The 18,653-nt window shown below is 49.1% G+C and overlaps 1 protein-coding gene across 5 annotated transcripts in view; it reads left to right on the top strand.

Annotated features, from left to right (window-relative positions):
* Positions 1 to 18,653, top strand: part of CCDC148 (coiled-coil domain containing 148) — a 97,214-nt gene that overhangs the window by 52,306 nt on the left and 26,255 nt on the right. For all 5 annotated transcript variants that reach the window (XM_064155275.1, XM_064155258.1, XM_064155267.1 and 2 more), the window contains 2 exons: positions 701 to 839; positions 5,432 to 5,638. In XM_064155275.1, coding sequence (XP_064011345.1) covers positions 701 to 839; positions 5,432 to 5,638 — 346 coding nt within the window. The remainder of the gene's footprint in view (positions 1 to 700; positions 840 to 5,431; positions 5,639 to 18,653) is intronic.

Here is an 18,653-nt window from a genome sequence, read left to right as displayed (position 1 = left end):
GAGACTCCACAGCCTCTCTGGGCAGCCTGTGCCAGTGCTCTGGGACCCTTACAGGAAAGAAGTTCCCCCTTGTGTTGAGGCGGAACCTCTTTTGCTGCAATTTACACCCATTGCTCCTTGTCCTGTCCCAGGGAGCAGTGAGCAGAGCCTGTCCCCTGCCTCCTGGCAGCCCTCAAGTACTTATAAATATTTATCAAATCCCCTCTCAGTCTTCTCCAGACTAAGCAACTCCAGGTCCCTCAGCCTCTCCTGTCTACAGATATCTGAGGGGTGGATGTCAAGAGGGAAGGGGAGAGGGTCTCTTCAGTGGCACCCAGTCATAGGACAAAGAATAATGGATATAAGCTAGAACACAGAAGTTCCACCTCAATATGAAGAAAAACTGTGTGGGTGATGGAGCACTGAAGCAGGTTGCCCAGAGTGGTTATGGAATCTCCTTCTCTGGAGACATTGAAAGCCAACCTGGATGTGTTCCTGTTTGGCCTGCCTTAGGTGATCCTGCTTTGGCAGGGGAGTTGAACCTGATGATCTCAGGAGCCCCAGACACATTCTATGGTTCTGTGATTCTATGTATGATTGCTCAGCTCTGCTTCAACCTGCAGTTTACAGGGGCAGGGTTGTGAGCCCACCTAAAGGTCGGGCCTGTAGAAATCCTTCTCACATGTGTTCTACTGGTGCTGTTTGGTTTGCATTTCTGCAGGAACATTGACTGGAAGGAAGAGGACCAGTGGATTTTTCAGACTGTCATCAGTCAGTATCCAAGTGATCTCTCAAGGAGGAGGACTTTGTACCTGGATGCGCTGCAGCGGCACCTTCCTCACAAATCTCGGCGTGACCTGGTCAGTGTCCCTTTAAACCAGACCATTTCTGCACTTGGGCCACAACGACCCCAAGCAGTGCTACAGGCTGGGGACAGAGTGGCTGGAGAGCAGCCAGGAAGAAAGGGAGCTGGGGGTACTGGTTGATAGTAGGCTGAAGATGAGCCAACAGTGTACCCAGGTGGCCAAGAGAGCCAGTGACATCCTGGCCTGCATCAGGAGCAGTGTGGCCAGCAGGACAAGGGAGGTTATTCTTCCCCTGTACTCAGCACTGGTCAGGCCACACCTTGAGTGCTGTGTCCAGTTCTGGGCCCCTCAATTCAAGAGAGATGTTGAGGTGCTGGAAGGTGTCCAGAGAAGGGTGACAAGGCTGGTGAGGGGCCTGGAGCACAAACCCTATGAGGAGAGGCTGAGGGAGCTGGGGGTGTGCAGCCTGCAGAAGAGGAGGCTCAGGGTGGACCTCGTGGTGGAGTGGCCGTTCCTGGAGGTGTTGAAGCAAAGCCTGGATGAGGCACTTAGTGCCATGGTCTAGTTGATTGTCTAGGGCTGGGTGCTAGGTTGGACTGGATGAGCTTGGAGGTCTCTTCCAACCTGGTTGATTCTATGATTCTATGACGGTTTGCATTAAGGAATGCTTCTCAAAGCTGAGGGCTGCTTTGTGCCTTAGCCATAGCTTTGATTCTGCACAATGATGAAAAGGGTGTCCCCATCTCCAAAACAGATGAACCTGAAAATTTGTCTCTTCTTCAGACTGAGCCCTGTGGGGATTTTACAGCTCCACGTGCTCTTGCTGCCAAACTCACCACCTTAATGGGTTGGCATCGCTTCTGCTGTATAGCTTTATTGTTCTGCCATGCTCTGCTGCTTCTGGTGTTTGTTTTTTATGAGGATCTACAGCACTGTCTCCCTGTCTAGGAACAGTTATTTTAATTGCTCTGTGGCACATCTCTAGCAGGAAGAGGGAAGTTATCTCCTGCTCTCAGGGAGAGGTTATTTTTATATGCCTAACGCCTTTCACGTTGATTGCTGATTCCTCTCACACTCCGCAGTGAATGAGCATAGAGCAGCTAATAGAGAAACCCATTTTAAGGCCAGAACACTTCAGGATGTCATAAGTAAAGCAGGAGGCTTTTTTTAATCCTTGCATGTATTTTTAGACCATCTACTTGCTGGTGTGTTCGAGGAGTTCCTAGTGCAAAGGAGGAGTGACAGCCAAGTGGTACTGATCATTAGCATAGTTTTACCAGAAATGAACTTCAGGGGATTTCAGAATTTTGCCTGTGAGAAGTGGGCTAAATAACTCTCTGCTTTGTATGGCAGAGCTGTATTTTAAACATAGACATTCTTAATTCTTGGGAGAGTCATTGAAGATTTCAGATTTCTGAACTTAAAAATTCATCATTTGGCATTGAATTGTCTCTTAGAGCCTGTCTTAGAGTCATAGAATCAACCAGGTTGGAAGAGACCTCCAAGATCATCCAGTCCAAGCCACCACCCAGCCCCATCCAGTCAACCAGACCATGGCACTAAGTGCCTCATCCAGGCTTTGCTTGAACACCTCAAGGGACAGAGACTCCACCACCTCCCTGGGCAGCCCATTCCAATGCCAATCACTCTCTCTGCCAACAACTTCCTCCTCACATCCAGCCTAGACCTCCCCTGGCACAACTTGAGACTGTGTCCCCTTGTTCTGTTGCTGGTTGCCTGGGAGAAGAGACCAACCCCACCTGGCTACAGCCTCCCTTCAGGTAGTTGTAGACAGCAATGAGGTGACCCCTGAGCCTCCTCTTCTCCAGGCTAAACAACCCCAGCTCCCTCAGCCTCTCCTCATAGGATTTGTGTTCCAGGCCCTTCACCAGCTTTGTTGCCCTTCTCTGGACACCTACTAGCACCTCAACACCTGTCTTGAATTGAGGGGCCCAGAACTGGACACAGGACTCAAGGCAATTTGGCATTGAGTTGTCTCTTAGTGCCTGTCTTAGGGTGACAGATACAGAAATGTTAAAACAGCATTAAGATCTATTCTTAAAATGTTTGTGCTACATGAGAATCTTAAACTTGGAGCCTTCTGTACCTTCTCCTCTCTGGAGAAGACTGAATTAGTGGACAGGCACAGTGCTTGATCCAGCAGCAGCTCCTCAGAGAGGACTACGCTCAGAAGCGCAAACTCCCCGCTCTGTTTCTTGCTTGCATGTGGCTTAGCTTTTAGGTCTAGCTGGGTTTGTGGCAGCAACAATAGCAGTGTGATCTGACATGATGGCCTGTGTGCATTTGACCTAATAGAGGCTCCAGAGGTAGTGGGAAAGCTTGATCTTCATCCAGCTATGAGCTGATAAGGACTACTTGTGAGCTAGGCACCAGATGAGTCAGCATCTCCCTAGTCCTCTGCCCAAGCCTGCAAATTAGCATCAGGAATGGTATCTTTGACACTTGGGATCAGATGGTTATCACCAGGATCTCCTTCATCCCTGTAAGTTGGGCTTTTGTGGTCTATAAGACCAATCCATGACTTAACTCCTTCAGTCTATGCAGCCTTACCTGTTACTACTACTGTTGAAGTCTTGAATGTCCTCCAGAATGTCACTGAAGGAGGCCAAAAAGATATATTTAAGATTAAATGCCATTTTTGCGAGGTGTTGGCAGCAGGCTGCTTTCCAAGATAGGAATTGATTTCCAAATGTCCTGTTAGGAAAGGAGAAATGAAGCTAATTGTCATCTGTACAGCACCTGTTCAACTGCTTTAGTGCTCTCTTTATGGAGCATCACTTAGCCTTATCTAAGAAGTGCTGGATACCTCTGCAGATGCATTAGAAGGACCCCCCTTGCACTTGGTGTGCTGTAGGCTGGGAAGGAACCACTGCACTGCATTTTTTCCTGCTGCAGAAGCACAGTTCAGAAGAGAGCAGTGGGACATCAGGCTACTGAAGTGCCTTGTGGTACAGAGAAAGGCTGGAGTGATGCCACAGCTGATCAACCCAAGCAGCTGGCAGCATACCTGGCACCTGGCAGGATACTTTTGGGCCCTAAATTGTGGATTCTATAGGCATATTGGATGGAATGTTAGAAAAGACCCTCAGGATCACCAAGTTGAACCAATATCCCTACTCTACAAGGTGCACCCTAAACCATATCCCTAAAGCACCACAGCCAAATGACTTCTAAACACATCCAGGGTTGGTGACTCCACCACCTCCCTGGGCAGCCCATTCCAGTGCCTGACCACTCTTACTGGGAAAAAAATGTTTCCTAATGTCTAGCCTAAACCTACCCAGTCACGGCTTGAGGCCATTCCCTCTTGTTCTGTCACTAATTACCTGTGAGAAGAGACCAGCACCAAGCTCTCCACAAAGTCATTTCAGGTAGCTGTAGACAGCGATGAGGTTTCCCCTCAGATATAGCAATGAAATGCTGTCCCCCACAGCAAACTGCTGGCTAAGCTGTCAGCCCATGGCTTGGATGGCAACACTCTGTGCTGGGTTAGGAACTGGCTGGAGGGCCGGACCCAGAGAGTGGTGGTGAATGGTGCCACATCCAGCTGGCAGCTGTCACTAGTGGTGTCCCTCAGGGATCAGTGCTGGGCCTCATCCTCTTTAATATCTTCATAGATGACCTGGATGAGGGCATGGAGTCAGTCATCAGCAAGTTTGCAGATGACACTAAGCTGGGGGCAGATGTGGCTGGGTTGGAGGGCAGAAGGGCTCTGCAGCGGGACCTTGACCGCCTGCACAGATGGGCAGAGTCCAATGGGATGGGGTTCAATAGCTCCAAGTGCAGGGTGCTGCACTTTGGCCACAACAACCCCATGCAGAGATACAGGCTGGGGTCGGAGTGGCTGGAGAGCAGACAGACAGAGAGGGATCTGGGGGTGCTGATTGATACCCGCCTGAACATGAGCCAGCAGTGTGCCCAGGTGGCCAAGAGAGCCAGTGGCATCCTGGCCTGCATCAGGAATGGTGTGGTCAGCAGGAGCAGGGAGGTCATTCTGCCCCTGTACTCTGCACTGGTTAGACCACACCTTGAGTGCTGTGTTCAGTTCTGGGCCCCTCAGTTTAGGAGGGACATTGAGATGCTTGAGCGTGTCCAGAGAAGGGCGACGAGGCTGGGGAGAGGCCTTGAGCACAGCCCTACGAGGAGAGGCTGAGGGAGCTGGGATTGGTTAGCCTGGAGAGGAGGCTCAGGGGTGACCTTATTGCTGTCTACAACTACCTGAAGGGTGGTTGTGGCCAGGAGGAGGTTGCTCTCTTCTCTCAGGTGGCCAGCACCAGAAGGAGAGGACACAGCCTCAGGCTGCGCCAGGGGAGATTTAGGCTGGAGGTGAGGAGAAAGTTCTTCACTGAGAGAGTCATTGGACACTGGAATGGGCTGCCCGGGGAGGTGGTGGAGTCGCCGTCCCTGGGGCTGTTCAAGGCAGGACTGGACATGGCACTTGGTGCCATGGTCTAGCCTTGAGCTCTGTGGTAAAGGGTTGGACTTGATGATCTGTGAGGTCTCTTCCAACCTTGGTGATACTGTGATACTGTGAAATTCATTACATTCAAGGTTTACCAAAATGTCTAGAAGTCTTTAATTCATCCCTAGGCTTGAAACTTTTCTGACATGCTCTCTGCCTCCAGGTTGCTCATGAGAAGGCCTGGGATCGTTGCCGCTTTGCCAGGAGCCGGCGCAGAGCCATGGCGCTGGGCTGGGCTCAGGCCAGGGAGGCCTTTCTGCTGCGGGCAGTGGCGACTGCTGCCGAAGCCTCTGCTGCCCAGGAGGCAGAAGTGCTGCTGGCCCACACCAGGCAAAAGCAGCAGCAGCTTTGTGCTGAGCTGAAAGCAAAGGTGAGTTCAGTTAGATAAGTGCTGCTCCATGGCTGTATTCGCTGGTAAATTCAGAATGCATTTGCAGTGTTGAAGTGAAGATCAACTAACCAAAGCTTGCTGCCGTTGTCCTATTTCTGACTGTCCTCTGGTGGAATTGATTGGGACAGATGGGGAAAGTAACAAAGTGTAATGTGCTGGCAGAGTGCAGTCTTCTTGTGAAGCTTGTGGTTGTGAAGATGCTCAGTTTCGTTACCAGGAGTCCTTGTGAGTGTTTTGACCAACTCGTGAATTTAGTTTGTCTTCTCTGGGGACAGAGTGGCTGGAGAGCAGCCGGGAAGAAAGGGACCTAGGGGTACTGGTAGATAGTAGACTGAACATGAGGCAGCAGTGTGCCCAGGTGGCCAAGAGAGCCAATGGCATCCTGGCCTGGCTCAGGAACAGAGTGGCCAGCAGGACAAGGGAGGTTATTCTGCCCCTGTACTCAGCACTGGTCAGGCCACACCTTGAGTACTGTGTCCAGTTCTGGGCTTCTCCATTCAAGAGAGATGTTGAGGTGCTGGAAGGGGCAAGGGTGCCCAGAGAAGGGCAAGGAAGCTGGTGAGGGGCCTGGAGCACAGCCCTGTGAGGAGAGGCTGAGGGAGCTGGGGGTGCGCAGCCTGGAGAAGAAGAGGCTCAGGGCAGAGCTCATTGCTGTCTACAATTACCTGAAAGGCAAGCAACCAGCAATAGGACAAGGGGACACAGCCTCAAGTTGTGCCAGGAGAAGTATAGGCTGCATGTTAGGATGGTTGAGGCACTTAGTGCCATGGTCTGGTTGACTGGCGAGGCCTGGGTGATAGGTTGGACTGGATGATCTTGGAGGTGTCTTCCAACCTGGTTGATTCTATGATTTTATGATTAAGGATTTGATTACCTAGCATTCTTTTAGGCCTTACAATGAGTTTCATACTCTGTCTAAACTGCAAGCACATTTATTCTGGTGAAGTTTGAGCACATTGAAGAGTTTGAGCTGCATTTGAGTATTAGAAGAACAAGATCACGGAATCAGCCGGGTTGGAAGAGACCTCCAACATCATCCACTCCAACCTAGCACCCAGCCCTGTCCAGTCAACCAGACCATGGCACTAAGTGCCTCATCCAGTCTTTTCTTGAACACCTCCAGGGACGGTGCCTCCACCACCTCCCTGAGCAGCCCATTCCAATGCCAATCACTCTCTCTGTGAAGAACTTGCTCCTAACATCCAGCCTAGACCTCTCCTGGCACAACATGAGACTCTGTCCCCTTCTTCTGTTGCTGCTTGCCTGGCAGAAGAGCCCAACCCCACCTGGCTACAGCCTCCCTTCAGGCAGTTGTAGACAGCAATGAGCTCTGCCCGGAGCCTCCTCTTTTCCAGGCTGCACACTCCCAGTTCCCTCAGCCTCTCCTCATAGGGTTTGTGTTCCAGGCCTCTCACCAGCTTTGTTGCCCTTCTCTGGAGACCTTGCAGCACCTCAACATCTCTCTTGAATTGAGGGTTCCAGAACTGGACACATCAGTCTGCAGTATCAGAAACTGTGAGCAATCTGCAGGAGGAGAGGTCTGGCACCAGGAGGAGAAATCAGGCACCATATTCTTTGTGTTCCTTTGTAACAATGGCAAATCACAAAATCACTTGTGTGTGTGTGTCTTTCTTCCTCAGGAAACTGCCAATGGTATCCATAGTGACTGATTCATAGTTCATAATGGTTTTTAACACAAGAATGCCCAAAAGTGGCTGCAAACCATTCCATTCATCCCTACTACCACAGCGTTTTAGGTCTGCTTTCAGAGAAACAACGAGTATCTTCCTTCCTTTCTGTCTAATTGCAAGAATGCTTTTGAGACCTCACTAAGTGGATCCCAGGACTTGTTTGCCCTTGTTACAGAACTTTCACAACATTCTGAAAGGTGATTTTGCTGTGTTAAGAGATTGAAAAAAAGATTTAAAATAGCTGGGTTGGTTTTTTTGGTCATGTTTTGTTTGTGGGGTTTGGTTGATTGGTTTGGGGGGGTTTTGTTTTGGTTTTTGTTGGTTTTTTTCCCCTTTTTCTTTCATTTGGTTGTGTTGTTTTGCTTTGTTGGTGATGTTTTTTTTTTTCCATCCTGTGTAAGACACTAGACTGAAACAGGAGGAGCCTGAACAGAAGAGGAAGGGTTATGATGTTGATGCCTAAGGCATTTGTAAGGGGAATCACATTTCTGGGCATGAAAGGCATGTTGAGATTTGTTTAAACTCTGCTCTGTGATTTTTTTTTTGCCCTTGCACAGAGTTTAACATCTGAACACTTACACACTGTGTTCTTTTCTCACTTCACCAACGGTATCTCTGCTGAATCCTTACCCTAAGTGGAATACTAAACACTTGCTTTTGGTTTCCTACCAGCAGAAAACTAGAGTGAAAACTGTATTGTGATGAGGGCTTTTGATGCTGGTTTTTCAAGCAAAGCACCTTCTGTCTCCTGCTCCTGGAGCTGTCTGCCATAGGAAGGTTTGAATCTAAACATGTCAGGATTAGAAGCTGTCTGGGCTTGACTGAGGAGTACTCCATTTTAACTCCTGCAGTAGACTTCCCTGGAGCCACGTGGAGAATGCAGTGGTTCTGCAGAGTTAGGGAGGAAGGAGGTGAAGTGGGGTGGGTTGGTTTGTTGTGGTTCTTTTTCTACCTAGGCATCCCTTTATGGACCTCCTGTGTCTCTCTTACCTGCACAGAGCTGGAAGGGCTGTGTACTCCAGAACCACATCAGCCTTTTGTTCTTTTTTTAATTCCTTGCAAGTATTAGAGAATCACAGAATTGTCAGGGCTGGAAAGGACCTCAAGGATCATTTAGTTCCAACCCCAATGCCATGGGCAAGGACACCTCACACTAGATCAGGTGGGTGGGAATGGGAGCAGAGCTTCTCAGGCACTGAGGGAATGCTTTCTGCTGCTATCTCACGTTTCCTCCCCTGACCACAGCTGACAGGATGAGCTCTCACATAGGGCAAAAGCCCTACCTATGTCATAACCATATTGTTTATAAAGTATCACAGTATCACAGTATCACCAAGGTTGGAAGAGTTTGTCCCTCTGGACTTCCAAGGAGTCCTTTGCCATGATGCCTTTGTTATTTATTCTTTATAATGAAGCTGCTAGAATTAATTCCTAGGAAAGACAGCGTAAAGAAACATCCCTGTCATTAAACAGTCTTCAGAGCTGTGATTAAAAGGGTTCCAGGGGGCAAATGAATGTCTCTGTAGACTCTGTGTCAATTGCCTCATGATGTGACTGACTGATGGTGTCTGGTCTTGCATTGAAGCTGTCCTTGATATCTATCACCTGGTTTCTTCCTTGGCTCTGAAGGGATGAAAAGACTACAGTGGGATGCTCCAAAAGCCCTTTTGACTCTGCTGAGGAGTCCAGCAGCCTGGCCTGGACTAGGCCCCTTCTGAGGCTAGCAGTCCCCAAATACTCAGGCCTTTGGGCTAGTACCCTTGGATGTTTTTTGGTCAAGGCTGTGGTGTGGTTATCTATGCCTGTAGCACTGTCACACCTTGGTTATCAGACAAAACCTGGGTCCCATTCCCATCGACTCTGCATGATGGGCTCTGGTGGCCAGTTTTGCTAAACCTCACAGTAAACATCACAGTTTGTTATTTCCTATTGAATATTTATGGACAGTGTCTGAAAGCAGAGTTTTAATGATGTTCTGCTTATCACAAGTTGCATCAAGGTGTACCTACAGTGCTTCTAGGAGGTAGCCTCACTGAAACTAATCAGCTACACTCATTTTCCAGCCTGTGGTTTATGCAATTTGTTATTTACTGTGGTACTTAAAATGTCTTAATGCTCAGTTTTCATAGATTCATAGAACTGTCAGGGCTGGAAGGGGCCCCAAAGGTCATCTAGCTCCAACCCTGCTGCCATGGGCAGGGACACCTCACACTAGATGAGGTTGCTGAGAGCCCCATCCTGCCTGGCCTTAAAAACCTCCAGGGATGAGGCTTCCACCACCTCCCCAGGCAACTTGCTCCAGTGTCTCACCACCCTCATGGTGAAGAATTTCTTCCTAACATCCAATCTGAATCTACCCACTTCTAGTTTTGCTCCTGTGATAAGTGCTGGAGTACTTAGGTTGTCTCCACAGAGCCTTAAGATTCTCACTGGTGCATTGAATGCTGTCTGAAAGCTTTCTGTATTCTGACCTCCTGTTCCCATTGACCTGGAACTGTTTGAAACTTAAACCTATCAGGCTCACACTTTTCAAGGGCTGCCCTCAAAGGTGGCTTTGTTAAAAAGTTCAACGTTTGAACAAAAACAGTTCACCTGCTTCCCAGAAGAGAGGAATTAAAAAGGTACTATTTTCTTTTTCATTAGAGGAGGATATTGTTGCGACCTTGTTTTGATCAGCTCTGCAGCTGGAAGGGCTGGAGGACAGAAGCTGGAGTTGGGCAAGAAGCTAGCTGGCTTTCAGAGGAATTATTCTGACTGTATCCATGGGTTTTGTTTGGATTCTGTGGGTATGTGTGCAGAACTGTTCTTCCAGGCTTGTCTTTCTACTCCTCTGATGTGTGCAGCTACAGAATGTCACACAGGGGAAGGCAGCTGTTGGCAGCTAACAGGGAAAAAGGTAACTTGCAGTCTACTGAGCTAATTGACACTGATAAAATCCATCCTGAGGAGGATGAGGTGCGATGGGGTGAGAAGCGAATCTGTTGCTAAGGGAATGAGCCTAGAGCTGGACAGCAGGGATTTCCTGCTTGCTCTTTTGGGGCAGAAATATAATTAATTCTTTTTGCTTTTCAGTAAGTTTGTCACAAGAAAATCTCAACTTGTATCACTTTGCTAGGGGGGAAATGTAGACTCGTGAAGTGTTTGTAGCCTGAGTGTGAGATGCAGGTGTCCTGCACCACACCAGCAGGACTGTGTAGCTGTTTCATTAGCTGTGACGTTGTCATAGAATCAAGCAGGTTGGAAGAGACCTCCAAGATCATCCAGTCCAGCCTAGCACCCAGCCCTAGCCATTTGATTAGACTATGGCACCAAGTGCCTCATCCAGTCTTTGCTTGAACAGTGACTTCACCACCTCCCTGGGCAGCCCATTCCAACAGCAAATCACTCTCTCTGTCAAGAACTTCCTCCTAACATCCAGCCTATATCTTCCCTGGCACAACTTGACTGTGTCCCCTTGTGCTGTTGCTGGTTGCCTGGGAGAAGAGACTGAGCCCCACCTGGCTACAGTCTCCCTTCAGGTGGTTGTAGACAGCAATGAGATCACCCCTGAGTCTCTTCTTCTCCAGGCTAAATATCCCCAGCTCCCTCAGCCTCTCACCCTTGCCCTTCTCTGCACCTCAACATCTCTCTTGAATGGAGGAGCCCAGAATGGAGGACACAGCACTCAAGGTGTGGCCTGACCAGTGTTGAGTACAGGGGAAGAAGAACCTCCCTCATCCTACTGGCCACACCGTTCCTGATGCAGGTCTTGGTTTGACATGGTGCCTTTAAAAAAGCAAGCATCGAGTTACAGACCTCCAGGAGGTTCAGAGTGTCCAGGGCTGGGAAGGAAATTGTAATCTCTTATTTCATTCCCACAAGGCCTACATCTCTATAAATCTGCCTGCAGAGTCTGTTTCTTTCCCCCTTTTCCCCCCTTCTCTTTTTCCCCCTTTCTGTCTCCTTCCCTATGCTGCTCTCTTGTCTTGCTTATTTTGTGGGAGCTGGGCCTAAAGCAGCCTTGGAGGAGCCTGGAGCTGCCAAGCTGACTTTTGGCTGTGTCACACAGGTCTGGTAAGGGGGGGTGCAGAGAGGCACAATAGATGTGGGGGCCTTCAGGCCTGGGATTTTGGCTGCATTGGAGAGAGGTTTGTAGAAGCTCTGGTTTTGATAGGCTTCTGCATTAAACCTAGACTATGGCTTTTGTGTGTTTCACATGCTTTGCACTGTAGCATTGTAGTTCATGAGCAGCACTTCCATTTAGACTTCCCATAATAGTCTGTATTTCTATTGCAATCCTATCTAGAGTTTTCAACTACTTTGAGACTAGTTTTAGAGCCTGTTTTAGTCCACTGCTTAAACAAAGGCAGGCACACATAGAGTGTAAGATAAAACAAGCAGGTCTAGAAAGGCAAAGGATTGTTAGATCCTTTTTGCAGACAAACTGTGCAGGAATATAGTAAAATCAAAATGGATTGGTTAAGCAGCTGTTAATGATAGAGAGATGTTGAGGTGCTGGAAGGTGTCCAGAGAAGGGCAACAAAGCTGGTGAGGGGCCTGGAACACAAACCCTATGAGGAGAGGCTGAGGGAGCTGGGGGTGTGCAGCCTGGAGAAGAGGAGGCTCAGGGCAGACCTCATTGCTGTCTACAATTGCCTGAAGGGAGGCTGTAGCCAGGTGGGGTTGGTCTCTTCTCCCAGGCAACCAGCGACAGAACAAGGGGACACAGTCTCAAGTTGTGCCAGGGGAGCTCTAGGCTGGATGCTAGGAAGAAGTTGTTGCCAGAGAGAGTGATTGGTGTTGGAATGGGCTGCCCAGGGAGGTGGTGGAGGCACCGTGCCTGGAGGTGTTCAGGAGAAGACTGGATGTGGCACTCAGTGCCATAGTCTAGTTGACTGGACAGGGCTGGGTGCTAGGTTGGACTGGATGATCTTGGAGGTTTCTTCCAACCTGCTTGATTCTATGACTTCTACACTCTGAATAATACCTGTCATTGAACTCCCTGCCAGTAAACCACGTGGCCTGTTCACTTGCTTCATTGCAAAAGAATATCTTGCTGTAAATCCCTGTGCTGCTTTGCCTTTGTGGGGTTTTTCAGGAGTTTTTCTTTCTCTGTGTGTGAAATTCAGTTAGTTCCTAATTGCAGTGCAGGTTGAGCCATGCAGAGCAGAAAGGAAACGGTCATGTGTGCAGGTTGTGCATTTTGTCGCTACTGCAATAACCATATGCTGTCACCTAACTTTTGTATAGCTCTTTTCATCTGCCTACACCAAACTCAGCAAACAGACTAAAGAAACCATGATTTAAAGCTGTTTTGAATGTGCCTGAAGCAGTTGTTGCCATCAGTGAGACTCTAGGCCTTTACCAGCAAGGGGTGGTTACAATTAAAAAGTGAAGCAGCAGGGAAGTTAAAGTTTACTGCAGTTTTTACCTGGGGAAAGAACTTTGGAGTCTTTATTCCATGTTCCATCCCACAGAAGATCAATGTGTGTCCTTTACAGAAATCAGAGTCCCTGAGGAGGAATTGTGAAACAATTCAAGAAGCTGAGGTGGAATAACTCATGAGGGCCATATGGAATGGAAGTCATCTGAGTGAAATCAAGTGTGAAATGGATGATGCTAGTGGGGATGTACTGGACGTTCTTAAAGAGGAAATGTTCCTGGTCCAGGTCTTTAACAGCCTTGTTTGCCATGGGGAACCAAAGTGAACAAAGCCATGACAGGTTTATACTTGGAATAGGTGATCAAGTGTCGCTCCTGCTTGGAGTGTTTAATGCTGTGTGGTTATGGAGACAGCTGGGAAGGACGAGGAGCCACAGAGCCACACTCCCCAGGGAAGTGGGCAAGGGGACTTTGAATCATTCTGTGCTGCTTTCTGTGCTTCTTGAGGACAGTATCACAACTGTATGCTTAATTTTCTGCGCTGGGCTTAAACTTCAGAGGTTTGGAAACAGAGCTGCAGGGTACCCTGCGTGGGAGGAGGCCATGAACTGACCTGTCAGCTCAGAGATCCATTTAAACAACCCATTGCACCCCAAAACTTCAGCCATTCAGAGGAGCACATAGTGCCTCAGCCTGAGAGGTGCCTCACTTGTTTACCTGGCTGTCAGTTTATCAAGGCTTGTGGGATCTTGGGCATGTTTGAGGCATACACTTCTCTCTCAAGTCTAGTTGAAATTGCCCATTGATCCTCAGGCTTGCTTGAGGGTGGGTAGCTGGGCAAGTAGGCAGCTCATGCCACCCTGTTTTCTTAGGGGAGTTCTCTCCTTCATTCAGCTAGGAAAGCAAAATAATTAACATTGTGCCGAAGTAGTGAGGGACCAGAGGAGCTCTTTGTGCACCTGCAGAGGGGACTGGCAGAGTCACTGCCTCTGTGAAAGGGCAGCACATTTGGCTCAGCAGTTGTAAACAGAAACGTGGCTTGCTTAAGGCTGTGCAGGTCTGAGTATTTCAGCCTGCATGAGATTGCAAGCACCTTATTCCTGTGTTTAACTCCCATTGTCAGGAACAGAGAGATGTTGTGACTGTTGCTGGCTGAGAAGAGAGAGGAGGTAGAAGGACAAGCTGTGAGAAGCAGTTTGTTCACAGTGCGAAGGTGTTGATGTGCTTGCAGCTCCAGGGAGCTAGAACCAGTCCTATACTGGATCACAGAGTTTGTAGGTACCAGTCCCAGCCTCTGTGACTGGGCTTCCTAGCTGGAAGTCATGCATCTTTTTACTCCTCATCTTATGGCTAGGGGTTATGTTCAAATGCTGTTTGCTCCCTTTTTCATATTTAAACACTCTTAGAGCTGAAGAAAACATCTCTGCCTCTCTTAGTGATCAAAGCAGTTACTTTTAATTTTAAATTCAAAATATGCTTAAAGCTTTCTGAGGGTGGCTGTGGAGGGGTTTTTTATTGAACAGTATTAATCCTGGTGCCAGTAGCCTTGCTTTTCTCCAGTATTCCTTGCAGAGAGCTTAGAGGCAGCCTGTGGAGCTGTACCAGTCTAAAGAGTCACAAGTCTCCCAGGGCTGTGAGCTTCCCTTGCTTTGCTAATCACAGTCAGAAGGAGATTATCTTCTGAGATCAGCAAACAAACTCAGGGGTGTAGCATTCCTCGATGATCCCTTTACCAGATGCTCTAACACTGGACTTCTCCTAGGGCTTGTATGTGTCAGTCAGAAGCAGCATGCTGCTAGGTGGTACTATTTGCTGTTCTGTCACTCAAGGCCTCATGGAATCTGGATGTGGTTCCAGGTGCTGTTCAGCAGCTGCCAGAGAAGAATCCTCAGTCTAGGGGAGGAACAGGTTTTTAGAGCTGCAGACCACCATCTGTTCTTATCCCACAAGCTGCCTGTTGAGGTACCTACTGATGTCAATAGGAGTAACTTCTTGTACTAGCTTGGTGATCTCAAGAGTTGATAGACGAGGTCATTGTAGTGACAGTGCAGGACTGCTGAGTGACCTGCTTGTTTCCTGCCCTCTCACCTCTGTCACAGAGGAGTGGTGGGCTTTTGTATGCAGGGCTGGGTGTTGGCATGAATGCTCAGTGTCTGTCCAGAGGTTGAGGCCGGCAGGACTCTCCGTGCTGTGTCGCAGCACAGTCAGCAGAGTGTCTGACACCAGCTCACCACCATGGTTCCCTGGGCCACTGCCACCAGTGCGAACCAAGGCATGCAAACAGCAGTGACTCCTGCTAAGTATTGGTGCTGGATTGTGATGTTTCAACATCCATTTGGCAGCCAGTCACTAGTGGTGCTCTCCAAGGATCAGTGCTGGGCCCAGCCCTGTTCAACATCTTTTTTGATGATCTGGACCAGGGGATTGAGTGCAGCATCAGTAAGTTTCAACATCCATTTGGCAGCCAGTCACTAGTGGTGCTCTCCAAGGATCAGTGCTGGGCCCAGCCCTGTTCAACATCTTTTTTGATGATCTGGACCAGGGGATTGAGTGCAGCATCAGTAAGTTTGCAGATGACACCAAGCTAGGAGCAGGTGTTGATCTGTTGGAAGGTAGGAGAGCCCTGCAGAGGGATCAAGACAGGCTGGATGGGTGGGCAGAGGCCAATGGGATGAGATTTAACAAGGCCAAGTGCAGGGTTCTGCACTTTGGCCACAACAACCCCAAGCAGGCTGGGGACAGAGTGGCTGAGAGCAGCCAGGAGGAAAGGGACCTGGGGGTATTGGCAGGTAGTAGGCTGAAGATGAGGCAGCAGTGTGCCCAGGTGGGCAGGAGAGCCAATGGCATCCTGGCCTCTATCAGGAACAGTGTGACCAGCAGGACAAGGGAGGTTATTCTGCCCCTGTACTCAGCACTGGTCAGGCCACACCTTGAGTGCTGTGTCCAGTTCTGGGCTCCTCAATTCAAGAGAGATGTTGAGGTGCTGGAAGGTGTCCAGAGAAGGGCGACAAAGCTGGTGAGGGGCCTGGAGCACAGCCCTGTGAGGAGAGGCTGAGGGAGCTGGGGGTGTGCAGCCTGGAGAAGAGGAGGCTCAGGGCAGACCTCATTGCTGTCTACAACTACCTGAAGGGAGGTTGTAGCCAGGTGGGGGTTGGCCTCTTCTTCCAGGCGACCATCAACAGAAGAAGGGGACACAGTCTCAAGTTGTGCTGGGGAGGTCTAGGCTGGATGTGAGGAGGGAGTTGTTGTCAGAGAGAGTGATTGGCATTGGAATGGGCTGCCCAGGGAGGTGGTGGAGGCACCATCCTTGGAGGTCTTCAAGGAAAGCCTGGATGAGGCACTTAGTGCCATGGTCTGGTTGATTGGATAGGGCTGGGTGCTAGGTTGGGCTGGCTGAGCTTGGAGGTCTCTTCCAACCTGGTTGATTCTATAATTCTTGTGGAGCTGAGATTCCTTCCACGGCAAACTGGTCATGGGCACCTTGGGCACTGCAGACATTCATGGTCAGCTCATGAGGGTACTGACTTGAGAAAAGCAAAGCAGTATCTATGGTGCTTATAAAAAAGGGTTTCCTGCACTTAAAAATGGTACCTTTTTCACATGGCTTTTGCAGACTGCCCCCTGCCCTGTGACACTTCACACTCCAGGAAGCTGTTGTTAACATACATTTTAGTTTTCCCCCTTTTTCTAAGCTCTCCTGTTCACACCTTGAGGCACACATCTCCTTGTCGTTCCAGTGGGAATGTGTGCACAGCCTCTCTGTGCTGCTTTTATTTCCAAGAATAACACTGTTAATATTTTATGTTTCCATGTGTGGTGGCTTTGATTAGTGCAAAGGAGCTTTTATTTGCAGTACTGATGCAATCTGCTGTAGATCCCAGTTTCCCTGGAGATGTTGGCTGTCTTGGGGCAAAATATGCCTGTCACTTCCAAAGCCTTGGCAAACCAGCTCATACAACCACAGAGTGCCTTAGGTTGGAAGGGACCTTTGGGATCATCTATTCCAGCTTCTTCACTGTGGGCAAAGATACCTCACAACTAAACTTGGCTGCTCAAGGCCTCATCCAGCCTGGCCCTGGACACCCCCAGGGAGGAGGCTTCCACAGCTTCCTTGGGCAGTCTATTCCAGAGTTTCACCACCCTTGTACTGGAGAACTTCTTCCTAAGATCCAGTCCAAACTTACTCTCCCTCATCTTAAGACCATTGCACCTTGCCCTATTGCTGGAAACCCTTATGAAAAGTCCCTCTGCAGCCTCCCTGTAGGATCCCTTCAGGTATTGGAAGGCAGCTATAAGGTCTTCCCAGGGAGGCTGAACAAGCCCAGCTCCCTCAGCCTGTCCTCAAAGCAGAGGTGCTCCAGCCCTTGGTTTATCTTTGTGACCCTCCTCTGGACTCAGTTCACCAGTTCTGTGTCCTCCTTATGCTGGAGACACTGGAGCTGGCTGGTGTCTCACAAGAGCAGAGTAAAGGGACAAGATCACCTCACTTGCCCTGCTGGCCACACTCCTTTTGATGCAGCCCAGGACACGATTTGCCTTCTGGTCTGCATGGGCACACTGTCAGCTCATGGTGAGCTTCTCATCAGTCAGCACCCTCAAGTCTCTTTCTTCAAAGCTACTCTGAACACACTCTGCACCCAGCCTGGATTTGTGCCCAGGGCTGGCCCAACCCAGATGTTAGCTGGAAATCACTAAGTCCATGAGATGCCCACTGTGCCAGTGTACATCTGCTGTCCAGCACCTGGGCTGGGAGTTCTGAGCATCTGGCATCTCTAGAATCTGCTGCACTTTGGCAAAGGTCTCCAGCAGGCCCAGTGTCCCCTCAGTGTCACACTTCACCTTGAGCACTGTGTCCAGTTCTGGGCCCCTCAGTTTAAGAAAGATGTTGAGGTACTTGAACATGTCCAGAGAAAGGCACCAAGGCTGGTGAGGGGCTGGAGCACAGCCCTACAAGGAGAGGCTGATGTTGTTCAGCCTGGAGAAGGGGAGGCTCAGGAGAGACCTTATTGCTTTCTACAGCAACCTGAAAGGAGGTTGTTGGTCTCTTTTCCCAGACAACCAGTGACAGAACAAGAGGGCACAGCCTCAAACTGAATGTTAGGAAGAAGTTCTTCACAGCAAGAGTGACTGGCAGTGGAATGGGCTGCCTGAGGAGGTGGTGGAGTCACCATCCCTGGAGGTGTTTAAAAGGAGGCTGGATGAGGCACTTAGTGCCATGGTTTAGTTAATTGGAAGGTGTTAGGTGATAGGTTGGACTCCATGATCTTAGGGGTCTTTTCCAGCCTGGTTAATTCTGTGATTCTTTGATTCTGGTGCATGCCCAAGCCCTCAGTGCAGAGCCTGTCCCAGGAAACACTGCAGAAGCTGATGCAGCTGTCTGGGGAAGGCTGCAGCAGCTCTGACCTGGAAATGCAGATGCTTTACAACAGGCACTCATTTTCTTCTGCTTAGTGCCTAAAAAGTTTGAGTAGTTAAAGCAGGGTTTGTAATGGACCTTGGGTCAGTACAAGTATGCTTGAAAACACCCTGCTTTGCTTGGGGGAGGGGAGGTTTAAAAATGAAATGCATTACTTTCTAGCAGTCATCAAGTAGACCTTCCTGCATAATTAGTGACCTACAGAGATGGTTTTAGTTTGGCAATGCAGATTTCTATTGTCCTGCTCCATTTATAAAACATTTAAGTCTCAGGGATTTATTATCCCATTAACCTGAGTGGAATGTGTGTGCTTATCTTCTATTAACCTCAGCAGAAATAGTCTGCCTGAATCCTTGTTCTTCTGTGGGAGACTAGCTCTTTAATTTTTTTCCCCCTCTGCATTTCCTTCCCCCTCTTCTTAAAAATCTTTCCTTTCTTTTTCCATCCCAGAGTGGCAGGGAGTTGCTCAGGCGAGAGCCATAGCTCAGCAGAGCACTGCCTTGAGCTGAAGTATTAACGACTGAGC

Source organism: Pogoniulus pusillus, chromosome 2, assembly GCF_015220805.1.
Source record: "Pogoniulus pusillus isolate bPogPus1 chromosome 2, bPogPus1.pri, whole genome shotgun sequence".
In the NCBI taxonomy this organism is placed as follows: domain Eukaryota; kingdom Metazoa; phylum Chordata; class Aves; order Piciformes; family Lybiidae; genus Pogoniulus; species Pogoniulus pusillus.
The sequence above is the reverse complement of the archived record's forward strand: the minus strand, read 5'-3'. Positions and strand labels throughout refer to the sequence as shown.